Consider the following 16,686-nt stretch of genomic DNA (forward strand, 5'->3'; position numbering starts at 1 on the left):
GATTAAGGTTACAAATGACCAACAAAATCTTATTTCTCTCACATTTTTGATCATTTATGGAACAATTTCTTCCCTTCTTCATTGGTCCAGATTTAAAAGTTTGGACCAGCTGCGAGGATCTCCTCAGTCAGCTTGTTGTCCTCGCCAATCTTGTAGTTGGTGAAGGTCTCATAGCTGCTCTTCGACAGGCCAGCCAATTTAAACAGTGTGTCCTTATATGCACTGGGGATCCAAAATTTTGTACGAGCATGAATAAAGAGTAATTATACAAAGCCGTGAATCCGATCAATGCTTTCATTCGGATTAAAAATTAATTATTTTTAAAATAAAATTAAATTATAACATAAAATTTTATTAACAATTTGAATATATATTTTTAAATTTATCAATATAAATAGACATAAAGCATAAATAAAAATAAATATTGAGTTTCTACATTAAGTATTGTAAGCTATGCTTAACATGTTTTTATATTTTCAAATTCATCAATAATTAAATTCGTATTAATATTTTTAACAATTACTTTATAGCTATTTAATTTGAAAAAGTAAAATAACATTATTGAAGTTTTTTAATTTTTTATGTTAGCATATGACATATTACATAATTGCTTAAATTAAAACAACAAATTATAAGAAAAATTAAAGTAAAAAATTATACTCTTAAAGTAATTAAGGATACGTTTGTTTTGAAGTAAAATATTTTTCAAAAAACATTTTTAAGACTTATAATTGTTTGAAAGACAAAATATTGATTTCAAATATAAAACATTTTACAAGTCAATAAGGGTGACCACGTAAAATGTCTTATGGTCTTGAAAGGCGTAAGACATTTTTCAGAGAACAACAAAAACACTTTTATACTAAACCTATAATATATTAATATTTAACTTAAAATATTAAAATAATAAAAAATATTAATATTTAACTTTAAAAAATAATTTAAAATATTAATGTTTAAATTATACAATACTATTAAAATTAAAAAAAAAGTTTAATGAAATCATTCAATGCATAAATTTTTTATTTATAAATTGAACAAATCTTACTAATAATTATAATAACAATATTTCAATTATCGTCATTTGATGAATACACATTTAAAATAAGTTTAAATCTTAAAAATATATAATAAAAAATATTTTAATGATCATCATTTAATGAATACATATTTATAAGTATAATTTTTGAATATCTTGCACAATTGATAAATATTTATAATTTTATAGCTATGATAAAAAAGTGATGAGATAAAATTTTTTTAAAAAATTAGAATTTATTTTCATTACAGATATGTGGTTGAATGTTTAGAAAAATATCATTATTGATTTTGTTCATTTTCATTTTCATTCTTAATTTTGATCTCAAATTAGTGAAAACCAAATATCAATATTGTTTTATAATCAATTCTTATTTATTATTTTAACACCTATATAACTCCATCATGATAGAAAATATTTTCCATAAGATGATTCAAACAACAGAAAATGATTTCAACAGTTTAGTCAAACAAAAAAAAAACATTAAATTTTTCTGTAAAATATTTTACATAGAAAAAATTTTCCTCCAACACGTTATTGTCCGATTACCAAATGGACCCTAAGCAATATATCTTTTACTTCATAAGAAGATAACATATTTTATATAATAATATAAAATATTTTAAAAATGTTATGCTAAAAAAAATAAAAAAGTTTTTAAGAAAAGTATATATTGTATAAGTGTTTAAATCGAATCAACAAATTGTAAAAAAAATCAAAACAAAAAATTATACTCTTTAGCCAGAGTTAAGCAATGAATCATTTACTCTATAAGAAAAAAAGAAAAATAATTTTCAAATTTGAGTTTACTCTTATAGTTAAACAATGCATCTTTAACTTTCTAAAAAATTAAAAAAATAATTTCAAAATTTAGATTTACTCTATAAAAAAATAATTTTAAATTTTAGATCTCAAAGAAATTGAGTCAAGCTTCTAAAATTTAACATAAATGACTTACCACTATAACAAGCTAATTTTCATTTGAATTAAATAGAAGTGATAAATTTATATATTTATAATTTTATACTTATAAAAATTTAAAAAATAAAAATTGAAGGGCGGACGTCACCCTCTCTGCCTCCGCCACGGCTTGTATGCCTTCTTGTCAGCCCAAGCATTCCGTGGACGCAAGGCACTCCTTCAATCTCAGTGGGGATCTCTAGCCCAAACACGTCAGTTTTCTGGTAAGTTGCATTCAAGAGGCTGCCAGAGTGAATGGCACCAATGATTTTCGGGGTGTAAGGTAACTTGATACGGCTTCCATAGCCTTCCACCAGACCAGCCTGTGTTGACAAGGCATCCTGTTGCCATAGTAGGGTGCAACGTGATTACTTGTTATTTTCTATATAATTATTATTATTTAAAAATAAATAAAAAATAAGCATTGATACACAACTAGATATTAATATGTATGAAAGTACAGATGTAGAAATTTTTTTTATTGATGAAAGCATAAATTTTAAGGCATTATATTTCTATATTGTAATAATCCGTTTTAAATAATTTTTTTATATAAATAATATTTATAATTTTATGTAGTAATATATCAAACAAGAATCGTAATTCAAATTAAGAAGTAAGCACAATTGCAATAAAATCTAACCTTATTTCTAAATTGACATTTTAAATGTTTTATTATTATTCAATTAATGAAATGAATATTTTACTCATTATACTTATAAATTGTCATTTTTTATTTTAAATAATTTTTAATTATTATATAAAAATATTTACAAAAGGATTGAAATTTAAACTAAGAAATAGACATAATTTTTAAATAGGTAAAATCCAATTTTATTTTTAAATTGTCATTTTAAATATTATTTAGTATAAATATTGATGAGCTTTATCCAATTTGTAAATAAAAATTCTAATTGTTTTGAATAACTTTCATTAGAAATATTTTTCTTAATTTCAAAATTATTGAATAATTTATAAATTAATATTATAAAATTAATTAAACTATTTATACTATAAATTTTATATTTTAAAATAATTATAAATATTATTATATAATTATTATTATAATAATCTATCTACATTAAAAGTTGTCCCTAAATAAGCTAGTTAGTCGACACTTACGTAGCCTAACTGTTTGACACATGGTAACTTGATTTGGACTGAATAGTCCTTAGGACATGTGTGGTATTTTGTTATTCATTGAGGGTGTTTGTTTGATATTTTTACTGGTGAGGTTTTGGGTATTTCGAAGGATGTTGAGGATGATTTTATCTATTTACGTTTACTTCAACATATTACTTAGTAATATAGATTTTTTAAAAATATATATATTTTTTCATATTAATTTATTAATTAAAGGAACATATTGCTTCAACATATTACTTAATAATATAGATTTTGTTTGTTTATGGTGTTCTTTTATTTAGTTTTTCTTTAAGTTATAGAAATTAGTTGTTGGGTTTCCTTCTTTCCTTCTTATTTTTTATCTATTTTTGTTTTTTTTAATGTTTTTGGATTTAGAGATTTTAGGTTGTATGTAATTGATTTTGGCTTTTGTTCCTCATTGTGATTTTTTTATTTGTTCCTCATTGATGATTGTATGTTATTTGTTTTATTTTGTTTGGTTATCATTATTAATTTTGAAGGTATTTTATTTATGTTAATGTTTAAGCCATCTTAAACGGGAGACTATAAAAGGCATGATTTGTTAAAAAGGAAAAAAAAAGAAAATGAAAAGTTGAAACATAATAAATGGGTATTTTTTTTGTGAGTTTTGATATTGAATTCTTTATTTAGTTTTTTTCTCTTTTTAATTTTTTGTTATTCATTCTTAATGTTTTATTTCTTTATTGATAATATTTACAATTTTGTCTAATTTTTCAGAAAAATTGTCATACAAGTAAACATTAACTACCCATTGTTGTTATTTTTTTTATGCATGAATTTTTTTGTTTTTTAAGTTGATACGATTTTTGGATTAATATCTTGGAATGCAATTGATTAGTGTTGTTTTATTTTGTTGTACAATCATGATTTTTATCGGTTTAAGATAACTTCCAATTACAATTGTTTTAAAGGTATTTTATATATTGTTCTTATTTAATTTCTTAATTTCTAGATCTTCTGTTTATTCAAATTTTTATTATTTGGGTTCTTTATTATTTTTATTCTTATAATGTTGTTGCTTCCATATAGAAACTAAAAGCCTTTCATCAAAGTTTTTAAATTTTTTTTATTTTTATCTTATATGATTAGGTGTATAGTTATACTATTCTATTGTAGAAAATAATTTACTTGCACTTTTACTCAGGTTGTATCAATTATTGGCTTCTTTTACCTATTACTCATCTTATTTCATATACATCATATAAGTTTATTTTTAAGGGTAAAATGCCTTTATCTCCTTCAATTTTAATCAAAATTACACAGAAGTCCATTAATTTTCAAAATGAACACTTCGCCCCAAAAATATATTTTTTGCTGGACATGTAAATCCAGTCATTAGTCAAGCGTTAATATTTCCATCGACTTGCTGATGTGGCAAGAGTAAAAAGATAATTTTACCCTTGATTAATTTTCAAAATTATTATTTATTATTTTTTTATTAATTAAAAAAAAACTTTGGCAAGCTCGATCAAGACTCCCAAGAAAGCACCAGATCACCTGTGCTTCCCAAAGAGAGCCCAATAGGGCTCGATTTGGGGCTTCTTAAGGGAGACCTGTGCTTCCCTCTATTGCGAGAATCGATCTAGTGCTTCCCTCCCTTGGGAGCATTGGGTGGTGCTCGTTTCTCTTGTTTTTTTAATTTTTTTGAAATATAATAATAATTTTTTAAATTAATAAAAAAAAGACATATTAGTTTTTACCTAATCTTTGTAAATAGTATTTGTATTTTTAAGATAGAGTGTCTATTTTGAAAACTAATGGATCCACTTAAAATTTCGATTACAACTTAAAGAGTTGAGATATTTTACCTTATTTTTAATTATCTTTTGAGTAAGAATATGCTTTTTACTAGAAATATATTCCTTAATTTACATGTTTGTCATTATTATTTTGCTATATGTTTATTTTTCCACTTATTTGATTATTTTTTGTAATTACTTTCTTAATATTCAAAAATATCTTAAATAAATGTATTTTTACAAAATATATTATTAGTCCATCATTCACTTTATAATTGTATATTATTGATAAAATATTATCAAGTTGCAGATTTAGTGAGTTTTGAGATTTGTTTATTTTTTTTCTTTTTTTAATTTTTTACTATGCTTTCTATTATTGTTAAATTTTTTTATTGATTACATTTATAATTTTATCCTTTTTTTTGAGAAAAAATTGTCATATAAGTAAATATGAACTACTTGTGGGTTTTTTTTATGCATGAATTTTTGGTTTTTAAAATTGATGTAGTTTTTGGACTAGTTTTCAAAAATGTAATTGAATAGTATTGTTTTAATTTTACAATTTTTTTTGTTTCTCTTCATAGAATTGTTTGTCCTTTTCTTCTTTAGTTTTTTAGTTTTAGTTTTTCTCTTTATCCCTTCCTTCCTCATTTTCTTTGTTTTTCTTCTTTTGCTTCTTTTTGTTTTCTCAACTTATTTATCTTTCGAACCAAATCTCTAATTCTTTTACTATATTTATTATTTTTGTTTTCGCTTTAAATTTTTTTGCATGTAACTAATTTATATATATTTAATTTTTTAACTTATTTTGTTTTTAATTTGAGAAACAACACCATTAGAGAAATTTGATTTGTGTTTTCAATACGATAGAAGTTTTCAAGTTAACTCACAAATAACCATCAAAATATCTATTGATTTTTTGACATTTATTTTTACAAATTACAATGTAATTTCATATTTGTAAATAATACATTGATTTACCATTTGTTTTTAAGTATTAATCTTTATTATTAATATAATTTAATTTTATATTTTATTCATACATCAAATGATTATGTTCTGAATGCATAGTACAGATTACACTCTAATATAAATAAAAAACAAGTATTAAGCTAACACAGGCAACAACAAAAATCACTTAAAATTAAATGTATATATTTAATAGGAGCAAAACAAAAAAGTTAAGTTAATTACAAAATTTTAATTTTGGTAAGGAATAGCATCAATCAAACTTGTTTTGGATTCATAGATTTCTTGTGTTTCTTCATTTGCTTTCCACCTCCCAGGAATACCAACTTCTGCTTTCATTTGTCATTTTATTAGCACTTGTTTTTCATGGAACATTTGATTACACCACCTTGTCTTCCATCTCAAGGGACTGGACGAATCACTTGGTAATGTTGTTCTGGAGTAGATGGGTTCAATGATTGGTCAAGGGGTGAAACTTTGATTGGGTACAAACAAGTGCGAAAAAGCTAACGATCAGGAGCGATTTCCAGGCGGCACTCTAAGATGCAGAGAAAAGAGAGGGGAAGGACTCGGAGGCTACCGTCAAAACTGTTGGTGCATACGGGGGGTTTTTTATACGGTATTCAAGAATATGCAAAATTGGCTGCAAGACGAGCCTTTCAAATTGACGTCTATGTTTAAGACTTATTTCACCCTCACCACTCGGTATGCAAAGGGGAATAATGCGAATAGTCTCACGGATACAATGAAGGCAATGTCTAACTTTTATATTGCACTTACGAAGTAGATCGCTAGATACACCTGAGGGTTTGCAAAGTTGTTTGGCCTTAGAACCAACTTTCTACAGCAAGTAGATTATAAGGAATTCGAAATATCTTGAAGATGGTGGGAACTTTAAGTGTTTATGTTTATAATAAAACATAACACTTATCTTGCCCTTCACTTTTCTGCTCTTGTTTTTCTCTGAATTTTTGGTGTGTCAAAATGGTTGGCACCAAGCCCTTTATATAGGCTTCAAAGTGTCTCTTCTTCAAGAACACAATCCTTTCATAAAGACACATTTTTGTCTAAAAAGCATATTTATGATTTTTGTCAACACAACTTTTAGACATAGTTATTGTTTCAATTAGTCATCTTTTGAATAGATAACTATTCATCCCATAAATTATAACCTTTAAGTTATAACTTGAAACAATAACTTTTCACTTTAACTTTTGAGCAATTGTGTCTTTTCAATCATATCTCCTAACTTTTTGATGTCATTTTCCAAGAGACATAACCATTCACATGAAAATATGTTTATATTTAATAGATACATTATGTCACTTTTCGTGACATAACTTTTGAGCTAATGATAGCTTTTCATAATGTAAAATAACCTTTAATTTTGAAAATACACCAACAATCTCCCACCATTTTCAAAATTTCCAAATACTAATAACTTTGGGAAACTTGTGCATAAATAAGGTATCCCGTAGATTTGAACCTTCACTTAGTGAGTGTGGTTGGTTCTAGTCTGAATTGAGTGGTTGATCAAGCATTGAACCATCGATTCTTCATTGACTAGTCAGGTCACTAAACACACACAAGCTTCCTTGCTCACATTATATCTAGTTTTGCCAACACGTTTATGGCCATGTGTTTTGCATCCATTCATGAGTGCTGTCAGAGTCAAGCCTTTAACTCTTAGAAGTGGCCACATTTCCACTCATATAGGTAGCCCCTATCGAAAGTACCCCGTAATTATAGTACTTCAACATATACATGTTATGGGTCTATTAAGAACTTTTTGTTCAACCTTACCTTACACATTAAGGGAACCAAACACTATACATCTTGGGATGAAAAATATTTTTTAGTGCTTGCAATCACCATGTGGTAGCAGTACCCAAGACTTGTAGGTCAGTCACAAGTGTCGAGGTGAGCTCCCACCATTGGCGATTTAGTTAATAGGCTTGAGACCCATCCCTCTTGAGGTCTTTAAAACCAGGTCTCTTTTTAGACCTTTGGTAAACGAATCTGCTAAATCTTCACCAGACCTCACATAACTTATAGTGACTATACCATCACTAATCCTTTGCCTTACAATGCTTTGTCAAAGTCCAATATATCGATTCTTTCCATTATAAGCTTGATTATATGCCTTTGATACAGTTGCCTCATTGTCGCATTGTATTAAGATTAGTGCCATTGGCTTAGGCCATAACGAAATTTCATAGAGTAAATCTCTTAACCATTTCGCTTCTTGGGTGGCAAATGCTAAGGCTATAAATTCAGTTGCCATGGTGGAGTTTGCTTGAGAAGATTGTTTCTTAGAACCTCAAGAAACAACACCCCCACCAAGTGTAAAAATCCATCCAGTCGTGGATATGTAATCCGTTCTATTTGAGTTCCAACTTGCATCTGTATACCCTTCTAAAATCGATGGAAAACCTAAATAGCAGATGCTATAATTCTTTGTACTATTTAAGTACCTTAGAACTCTATGAACAGCATACTAGTACTTTTTACTCGGATTACTTGTAAACCAACTTAGCATCCCAACCGCAAAAGCAATATCTGGCCTTGTACAGACCATTGCATACATTAGGCAACCAATCACCTTTGCATATTCATTTTGTGCTATTGGCTTGTCATCATTGGCTACTATTCTTAAATTAGAATCATAAAGCGTAGTCATGGGCATATAATCTGACTTTCCATACTTTATTACAATCTTTTCGATGTAATGAGATTGAGACAATGTTAGGCCATTATTGTCTCTCATTATTCTTATATCAAGAATAACATCCGCCATGCCCATATTTTTCATGTCAAAATTCTTTGACAAGAACCTTTTTGTGTCTTCCACTTGTTCCAAATTGGTACCGAATATTAACATGTCATCCACATATAAACAAATGATGACACCTCTACTGTTATGGAACTTACTATAGACACACTTGTCAGATTGATTGATCTTGTAGCCATTAGCTAGCATAACCTCATCAAACTTTTGATGCCATTGTTTAGGCGCTTGTTTTAATCCATACAAGGACTTTACAAGCTTACACACTTTCTTTTCTTGACCAAGAAAGAAAAACCCTTCAGGTTGTTCCATATACACCTCTTCATCTAATTCACCATTTAGGAATGCTGTTTTAACATCCATTTGGTGAATTACCATCTTATATATAAATGTAAGTGCCATAAGCACTATAATTGTAGCTTTTCTTGCTACCGGTGCATATGTATCAAAACAATCAACTAGTAATATTCTTATTGACATTAAGCTTGAACATGTTTTCACAATAATATCCGCTTCCCACATATTGTCCACCTTTTGTAAAGATGAACTTATCTGCTTCAAATATTAATTTGAAACCATACTTATTCAACAAGCCACCCGACACAGGTTCTTTCTTACTTTTGGTACATAAAAGAGACATTGTTTAGTATAAGTATCTTTCTAGAAGTAAACACAAGTTCCACGGTGCCTTTTCCTTTCACTTATGTAGTGGAGGAATTTCCCATGTATAACATGTTTCCATCATTGACTTCTTCCAAAGTCTTGAAGAAACTTTTGTCGTTGCATACATGATTAGTTGCACTAGTGTCAATCCACCATGCTCCATTATCTTGGAGAAGATTAACCTCAGAAACCACAGCCACAAACTTGTTATTGTTCACACCTTGTGTCTTGCTTTTCAAAAGTCTATATTCCACTTTAAAGTGACCAAGTTTGTTACAATGAAAACATGGCCCTTTTTTGTTCCTTTTGAACTTAAAACTTTTGTCTTTCATACTCGCCGAATGTTCTCTTTTGTTGCGTAAGATCAGCTTGTTTGATGGTTTGTGTTCCATCACATGGACCTTTGAAGTTTCAAGATTCTTTTCATTAGAATCTTTTTCCTCTTGCTTGACTTTTTCTTGCTTATGATAATCTTCTTCTATTCGAAGATGATTATCAATGTCTTCGAGAGACATATCCTCCCTTTTATGTTTAAGGAATTTCTTCTTGTCTCTCCATGAAAGGGAAAACTTATCAATTATTGAAGAAACCACAATAGCTTCATCCATTTTAAGACCATATCGCTTAAAGCTATTGAGAATGCATTCAAGCTCATGCAATTGTTCCATGACAGAATGATTATCAACCATTTTAAAGTTATTGAAACGACTAACCAAGAATTTTTTGCTGCTTGCATCTTCCGCCATGTATCTTGCTTCCAACTTGTCCCACAATTGCCTTGCACTAGCCTCGAACGACTTCTTTCTGTAGATTCTTCACCATCTTCCTCACTTGGTCGTGGTGTATTTAGAACATAAGCGACTTTGAGTGTTGTGAGGAGGAAGCATATCTTTTTCTGCCATCGAATGAAGTCTTCTCCATCAAAGCGATCTTGACAATATTGGTAGCCATCTCCTTGAGTAAAGCCATTTTGAATACCATGAAAATAAGTTTTAAAACTGTTGGTGCATATGGGGGGTTTTTATACGGTATTCAAGAATAGACAAAATTGGCTTCAAGGCAAATCTTTCAAATTGATGTCTATCTTTAAGATTTATTTCGCCCCCACCACTCGGTATGCAAAAAGGAATAATGCGAATAGTCTCAATGATACAATGAAACCAACATCTAACTTTTGTATTGCACTTACGAAATAGACCGCTAGATATATTCGAAGGTTTGCAAAGTTGTTTGGCCTTAGAGCCAACTCTGTAGCAAGTAGATTATAAGGAATTCGGAATATCTTGAAGATGGTAGGAATTTTAAGTGTTTATGTTTATAATAAAATATAACACTTATCTTGCTCTTCACTTTTCTATTATTGTTTTTCTTTAAATTTTTGGTGTGTCAAAATAGTTGGCACTAAGCCCTTTATATAGGCTTCCAAGTGTCCCTTCTTCAAGGACACAATCCTTTCATGAAAACACCTCTTTGTCTAAAAAACATATTTATGATTTTTGCCAACACAACTTTTAGATATAATTATTGTTTCAATAGTCATCTTTTGAATAGATAACTATTCATCCCATAAATTATAACCTTTAAGTTATAACTTGAAACAATAACTTTTCACTTTAACTTTTGAGTAATTGTGTTTTTTCAATCACGTCTCTTCACTTTTGGATGTCATTTTTAAAGTGACAAAACCATTGACATGAAAAGATGTCTATATCTAATAGATAAATTATGTCACTTTTTGTGATATAACTTTTAAATTAATGATAGCTTTTCATCATGTGAAATAACTTCTAATTTAGAATATACACCAACAAAAACTATGGTTTTGGACGAATCGAATGATACCGCTTGCAATTCTCAAATTACGAAACAACCAACAAGGAGCAAGTGTTGTATATATGCTCTGAATTTCATGCTTTCCTCTTGCTTTTGTTTCCGCCATAGCTGTCAATATAAAAGAACTAAATTATAGGTTAGGTGCTATTGCCATTTGCCAATTAATATAATGCATAGGTAATATTTAATTTAATAAAAAATTAGTTATTTTTTTATTTAATTATTATTGCTCTAATATTTAATTCAAAGTCTCATTTCTTATATAATTATTATTCTTGCTGTATACGCACTTACGAAAGGTCTTAGTATTGTTTCCATCTCCTTTAAACGTAGGTGAGGTGACCTTCCATGCTTTATTATTATTAATTTTGTAAGCTTCCATGCTTTTATTCATCACGTGTGTTCCACTTATAACCTATGACTCCATTGCCAATTGTCACCTTTAGTAATCTCTCAAATGCCAAGCACCTAACCTTCAAGGACAAGCGGAAAGCCAATCTCCGGATTAGATTCCAAAGTCCCATAGCACAAGCAACTTACGCTACGGAAGAACCAAACCTCTTTTCTCTTTTACCCAATTAAAGACTGCAACTACCCTTTCATTTAACATAACACTGTAAAATATATTTGTTAAATTAAAAATAATATAATATTTAAATAAATTCTTAAATTATTTAATTTTTTTATTTTTTATTATATTTAATCAAGTTTTTATATATTTATTTTGAATTAAATAAGTTTTTATAATTAATAATTAATTAATTACTATCAATTAAAATAAAAATATAAAAACTTGATTAAATGTAATAAAAATATAAAAATTATTTAATTTTTTAAAAAATAGTTTAAGAATTTTTTTTAAATATTATGTCATTAACAAAAATACCAAAAAGCTTCATGCATTTTTTTATAGTAATTTGAATCCTTATTTTGTATGGATTTAATTGAATTGTATGTTAATTTGTTCAATTATTTGATCGTTTATCGATTTCTAAAAATAAACGAATGTAATATTATATGAAAATTTTGGAGCATCTTTTTGTCGTCAAAAGCAGCATCTACGTGGCATCAAATGAGCCAAGAGTCCAAACTTAATTTTCTCCATTAACAAACAAAACCAAACTCTTTCTCTCTTTTTCAACCTACTTTTTAAAACATCACATTCGAACCTGAAAAAAAGACAAACCAGCGGCGACCCCAATATTAATTTATTCATATACAGTACCATATTTCATGTTGCCACTATAATATCATGCTCTGTTCTGCTGTATAAGCAAACAGACTGTCAGGCTTCCAAATTAACCAAAAAAAAAAAATAGCAACTCCAATTCAACGCAGAGCGTATTAAACCAAAATTAAAAAAGAGAAGACGTTACTGTTTTGTTGATTCTTTTTGATTTTCGATGCGTTTGAGGATCCTATTATAGTAAGTCCTCCTGTTTCTCTTTCGAAATGGGTTTTATTTTCTGCCTGGATGTTACTTGAATTCTAATGGGTTTTTCTTATTTCTTAAATTTTTCTTTCCGTCTTCTTTGTTTCCTGTTAATCTCAGGTGGGTTTTATTTTTTTTTTGTTTGAATTTTGAGTTTATATTACATATAGGTGTCTAATATTAGCATATTTGTATTATGAATAATCATATATATATATATATATTTTTGTTCTCGTCTGTTTATTTGTCAATCTTTCTATTTTTGGGCAAGCAGTTTAACCTTTGTTACCTCTTAGATTTTTATCATGAAATGGATCATATGGATTTTGTTGCTTTACTTTGTTCATCTAGAATTCAATCAATAATTAATTGTTGTTCTTGTTGTTGGTTTCTTTAATTTTTACGTTTTAGATGGAAGATGATGAAGAAGAGGATTCTCGAAATTAAACGTTTTCAGTTATGATGTTAAAGGCAAAAAGAGATTTAAGGCCGCTTTTGGTGAAATTTGGACTGGCTGTTGCTCTCTCTTTTGCTGGATTCCTTTTTTCCCGACTTAGAACCCGAAAGTTCAGACCATATTTGCCTCGCCCTCCATCACCACGCGTTTCAGGTTTGCTTTTAGCTTGCATTCATCTTTTTGGTTTTGGTTTTTATAAATTTATTTGGATTTTGAACTTTGTTCCTATTTTGATTATACAGATCGTGGCAGTAAGGTTGATTCCGGAGGGAAAGATCAGTATAAAGATGACGCTCAAGCCTTAAAGATATCACCAACTTCCGGCCCTGTAAGTTTCCTTGGATAATACTAACGCCTTAAACATTTATTTTCCTCTTTGGATCAATTCCAATTGTATAATATTGATAGTTAGATATATGTGGAAATGTAATGTTAAAATACTATTAAATTAAAACCTTTTTTTCCATCCTTGGTGACATCTCTTGTTGGTGTTTCTTCAGTTGGAGAAAGGAAGGAGAGGTGAGGCTTATATTTGTATTCTTTTGCCTAACAGGCAGAAGGGAAACTTGTGTTATGTAAATCATGTAATTGTTTCCACAGTATGAATATCTGTTTTCATGGTCCAGAAAACCCTCAAATGAAAACTGCAGATCTTTGTGGAAATCAAAGAGGCGTTGATGGTTGGAATATTTGTCAATTTTATTCAACTAATGAAAAAGATGAAACCTGTGTTGTTTGTCTGTAAGGGAATCAGGGGAAAGTCTGCAAAAATGGGAATTTACCAGGGCCTCTGAAAACATCTGCTTAAAATATCCTTTTGTTATATGGTTTAGGTGCACCGAGAGGCTTCCGCTTTATGCCTTAAACAATTTGTTTTCAGTATGTTTCTTGTTCATTCGTGTCTAATTTGGGGATTAAATGATTACATCTGCTAAAACCGTTCAATTTCATAACAGTTGTGAATTTACGTATGACTAGAGGAGGCTGAATGTGTGCCACAGGATGTTAGTTTCTGAGGTTCAATATATGCCTGTGCTGATTTTATTTCCTGAATATGCTATTTTGTTTTCCTTCTGTCAGGAAGAGATGCACATGCAACGAGCTAGTGTTGATAATGCTTCTGTTGGTCTTTCCCCAAGCATTAGACACGGTGGAGATGGGTTTCTCGTGCCAGAGTTTAATGTTCTTGTCGAGGAATATGACTTTTCTGCTACCGGTGCTGGGCCTTCTCCTAAGAAGGAAGTAGAGACACCAAGGTCAGATGTGGATGCTTCAAGAACATTTAGAAGTGCTGAAAAGGATAATTATGAGGAAGAGATTAAGCATCTTAGAAATATGGTAAGAATGCTTAGAGAGAGGGAGAGGAATCTCGAGGTCCAGTTACTGGAGTATTATGGCCTTAAAGAGCAAGAAACTGCAGCTTTGGAGCTCCAAAACCGCTTGAAGATAAACAATATGGAGGCTAAGCTTTTCACTCTCAAGATTGAGTCCTTACAGTCAGAAAATCGAAGATTAGAGAGCCAAGTCGCTGATCATGCAAAAGTTGTAGCTGAGCTTGAAACTGCAAGATCCAGAATTAAGCTGCTTAAGAAGAAACTTAGGCATGAGGCGGAGCAGAACAGGGAGCAGATCCTAAATCTTCAAAAGAGGGTTGCTAGATTGCAAGAGCAAGAACTCAAGGCTCTTGCAGATAATCAGGATATTGAATCAAAGTTGCAAAGGCTAAAGGTTTTGGAAGGTGAGGCAGAAGAGTTGAGGAAATCTAATAGGAGTTTGCAGACAGAAAATTCTGAGCTGGCTCAGAAGTTGGAGTCCACCCAAATCCTTGCAAATTCTGTTTTGGAGGATCCTGAGGTAGGTAGTTCATTTGCGTTAAATGCTCTTCCTTTACATTATTACTAATATAATTATTCTTGGATTATTTTTCTGGGTGCGTTTGGTTGCAGACAGAAGCATTGAATGAAATGAGCAACTGTCTGAGGCAAGAAAATGAAGACTTGACAAAGCAAATTGAGCAGCTTCAAGCAGATAGATGTGCTGATGTTGAAGAACTGGTGTATCTCCGTTGGATAAATGCTTGCTTGCGGTATGAGCTGAGGAATTATCAACCCCCTCCCGGGAAAACCGTTGCTAGAGACCTAAGCAAAAGCCTAAGCCCAAAGTCGGAGGAGAAAGCCAAAAAACTGATACTTGAATATGCACATACTGAAGGAATGGGGGATAGAGGGATGAATAGCATGGATTTTGATTGTGATCAATGGTCTTCCTCGCAAGCTTCCTATGGTACTGACACTGGAGAACTAGATGATTCTTCATTTGAGAATTCATCCGCTACAAAAACCACCAATTCAGGAAAAATTAAGTTTTTCAAGAATCTGAGGAGACTACTGCGGGGAAAAGACAGTCATCATCATCATAGCCAGGTTTCATCAACAAGCAAAACTGATCATCTAGAAGATGTTGATTCTCCAACTTGGAGTTCCGGTAGAGGGAACGATTCTATAACCATGCTACAAAGCCACAGTGATAGAGTTACAACTCCATCTCTGAGTTCATGTAGACCCTCTTTGGATATTCCAAGATGGAGGAGTCTGAATGTTGATCATATTAAAGATGTGGAAAACTTTCGAAGAAGTAGCGACGGCAGTTCTTATGGATATAAAAGATTCATATTAGGCAGGGATGATGCATCTGAGTCTCCCCTTGAACACCTACTCGATCAAGACTCGGACTCCAAATCTGACTTGGTCAAGTTCGCGGAAGTTTTAAAAGAATCAGAACCACGAAGAGGAAAGATTCACAAGAAATCAGCAAGCATCATATAAGTTTAGTTGATAGTGATATGTATAGCTTCTTGTTATACATAGTTAGCCCTCATGTAACATACCACTCTACTGCTGAAAATCCAATAGTTAATCCTCATGTAACATATCGCTCTACTGCTGAACTCCAAATAGAAACACTTGAAAAAGCATTAAAACCAAATTACCACTTCCATATGCTCTCTTTCGTTTGGAAACAGTGCAATGTTCGTATTCATACTGAGCTTCACTGAAAAACGAATGCCCAAAACCTGCCGAGTTAGTTTTGTCATGTGTTCAACACGTGTCAATTCAATTAAAGCGAGTTTACAAGGGTTAAAGAACCTTATGTCGCGTGAGGTCCGTACAGCTAACGAGCTAATAATCCAAATCCCAATAAGCCGTACTACACAAACCACCACCTTACTGTTTTAACCAAAACAAAAAAAGCCAAAAACCCTCCCTCTCCCTCCTCTCTCTCTCTCTGGGTTTAAGCATAATCGAAAAAACGTAATGCCGTCAGCACCACCGCCATCGTTGTCTCTTCCACCTCTGCCGCTGCCACTACCAGCGACAACAGTCGCAGGAGGGGCTTGGAATCCTCTGCAAAGAGCGTCATTGTACGTGGGTGATTTGGACCCGGATGTTACAGAGCTTGACCTCTTTCGCATATTCTCTACCGTTGCTCCCATTGTCTCTCTTCGCCTTTGCCGATGTCTCCGTACCGGAAAGTCTCTTCGTTACGGTTATATAAACTTCTTCTCTGATGCTCATGGTATTTTTCGTTTTTTCTTTCTTGGGTTCTCCTTTTCTTGAGTTTTTTCTTTAAAAGCTCTGT

At 30.7% G+C, this 16,686-nt stretch overlaps 3 protein-coding genes across 4 annotated transcripts in view; 2 read left to right on the forward strand and 1 right to left on the reverse strand.

Moving 5' to 3' along the window:
* Nucleotides 1–9,363: 9,363 nt before the first annotated feature.
* LOC148762212 (uncharacterized) lies at nucleotides 9,364–10,071 on the reverse strand. The gene has a single exon (XM_088807661.1). It carries the CDS (start codon nucleotides 10,069–10,071, stop codon nucleotides 9,364–9,366), a length of 708 nt encoding a protein of 235 aa, XP_088663787.1.
* A 2,265-nt stretch (nucleotides 10,072–12,336) lies between these two features.
* Nucleotides 12,337–16,032, forward strand: AR791 (actin binding protein family). The gene is made up of 5 exons (XM_007024286.3): nucleotides 12,337–12,584; nucleotides 13,002–13,200; nucleotides 13,290–13,375; nucleotides 14,128–14,901; nucleotides 14,994–16,032. Exons 2-5 carry the CDS (start codon nucleotides 13,050–13,052, stop codon nucleotides 15,870–15,872), a joined length of 1,890 nt encoding a protein of 629 aa, XP_007024348.2. The 5' UTR covers nucleotides 12,337–12,584; nucleotides 13,002–13,049; the 3' UTR covers nucleotides 15,873–16,032.
* A 135-nt stretch (nucleotides 16,033–16,167) lies between these two features.
* The window catches only part of LOC18596045 (polyadenylate-binding protein 6-like), a 4,500-nt gene continuing 3,981 nt past the window's right edge, over nucleotides 16,168–16,686 (forward strand). For both annotated transcript variants that reach the window (XM_088807189.1, XM_007024288.3), the window contains exon 1: nucleotides 16,168–16,623. In XM_088807189.1, the coding sequence (XP_088663315.1) occupies nucleotides 16,362–16,623 (262 nt within the window). In that variant the 5' untranslated portion in view covers nucleotides 16,168–16,361. The remainder of the gene's footprint in view (nucleotides 16,624–16,686) is intronic.

The sequence above is a fragment of the Theobroma cacao genome, chromosome 6 (assembly GCF_053813885.1).
Source record: "Theobroma cacao isolate CCN51 chromosome 6, ASM5381388v1, whole genome shotgun sequence".
NCBI lineage: Eukaryota > Viridiplantae > Streptophyta > Magnoliopsida > Malvales > Malvaceae > Theobroma > Theobroma cacao.

Excerpts from the sequence above, each read along its gene's own strand:
- LOC148762212 (XM_088807661.1), bottom strand. The coding sequence starts at position 10,071 with ATGGCGGAAGATGCAAGCAGCAAAAAATTCTTGGTTAGTCGTTTCAAT.
- AR791 (XM_007024286.3), top strand. The coding sequence starts at position 13,050 with ATGATGTTAAAGGCAAAAAGAGATTTAAGGCCGCTTTTGGTGAAATTT. Across the intron at positions 13,376-14,127 it reads TATCACCAACTTCCGGCCCT|GAAGAGATGCACATGCAACG; the intron begins GTAAGTTTCCTT and ends TCCTTCTGTCAG. Across the intron at positions 14,902-14,993 it reads CTGTTTTGGAGGATCCTGAG|ACAGAAGCATTGAATGAAAT; the intron begins GTAGGTAGTTCA and ends GTTTGGTTGCAG.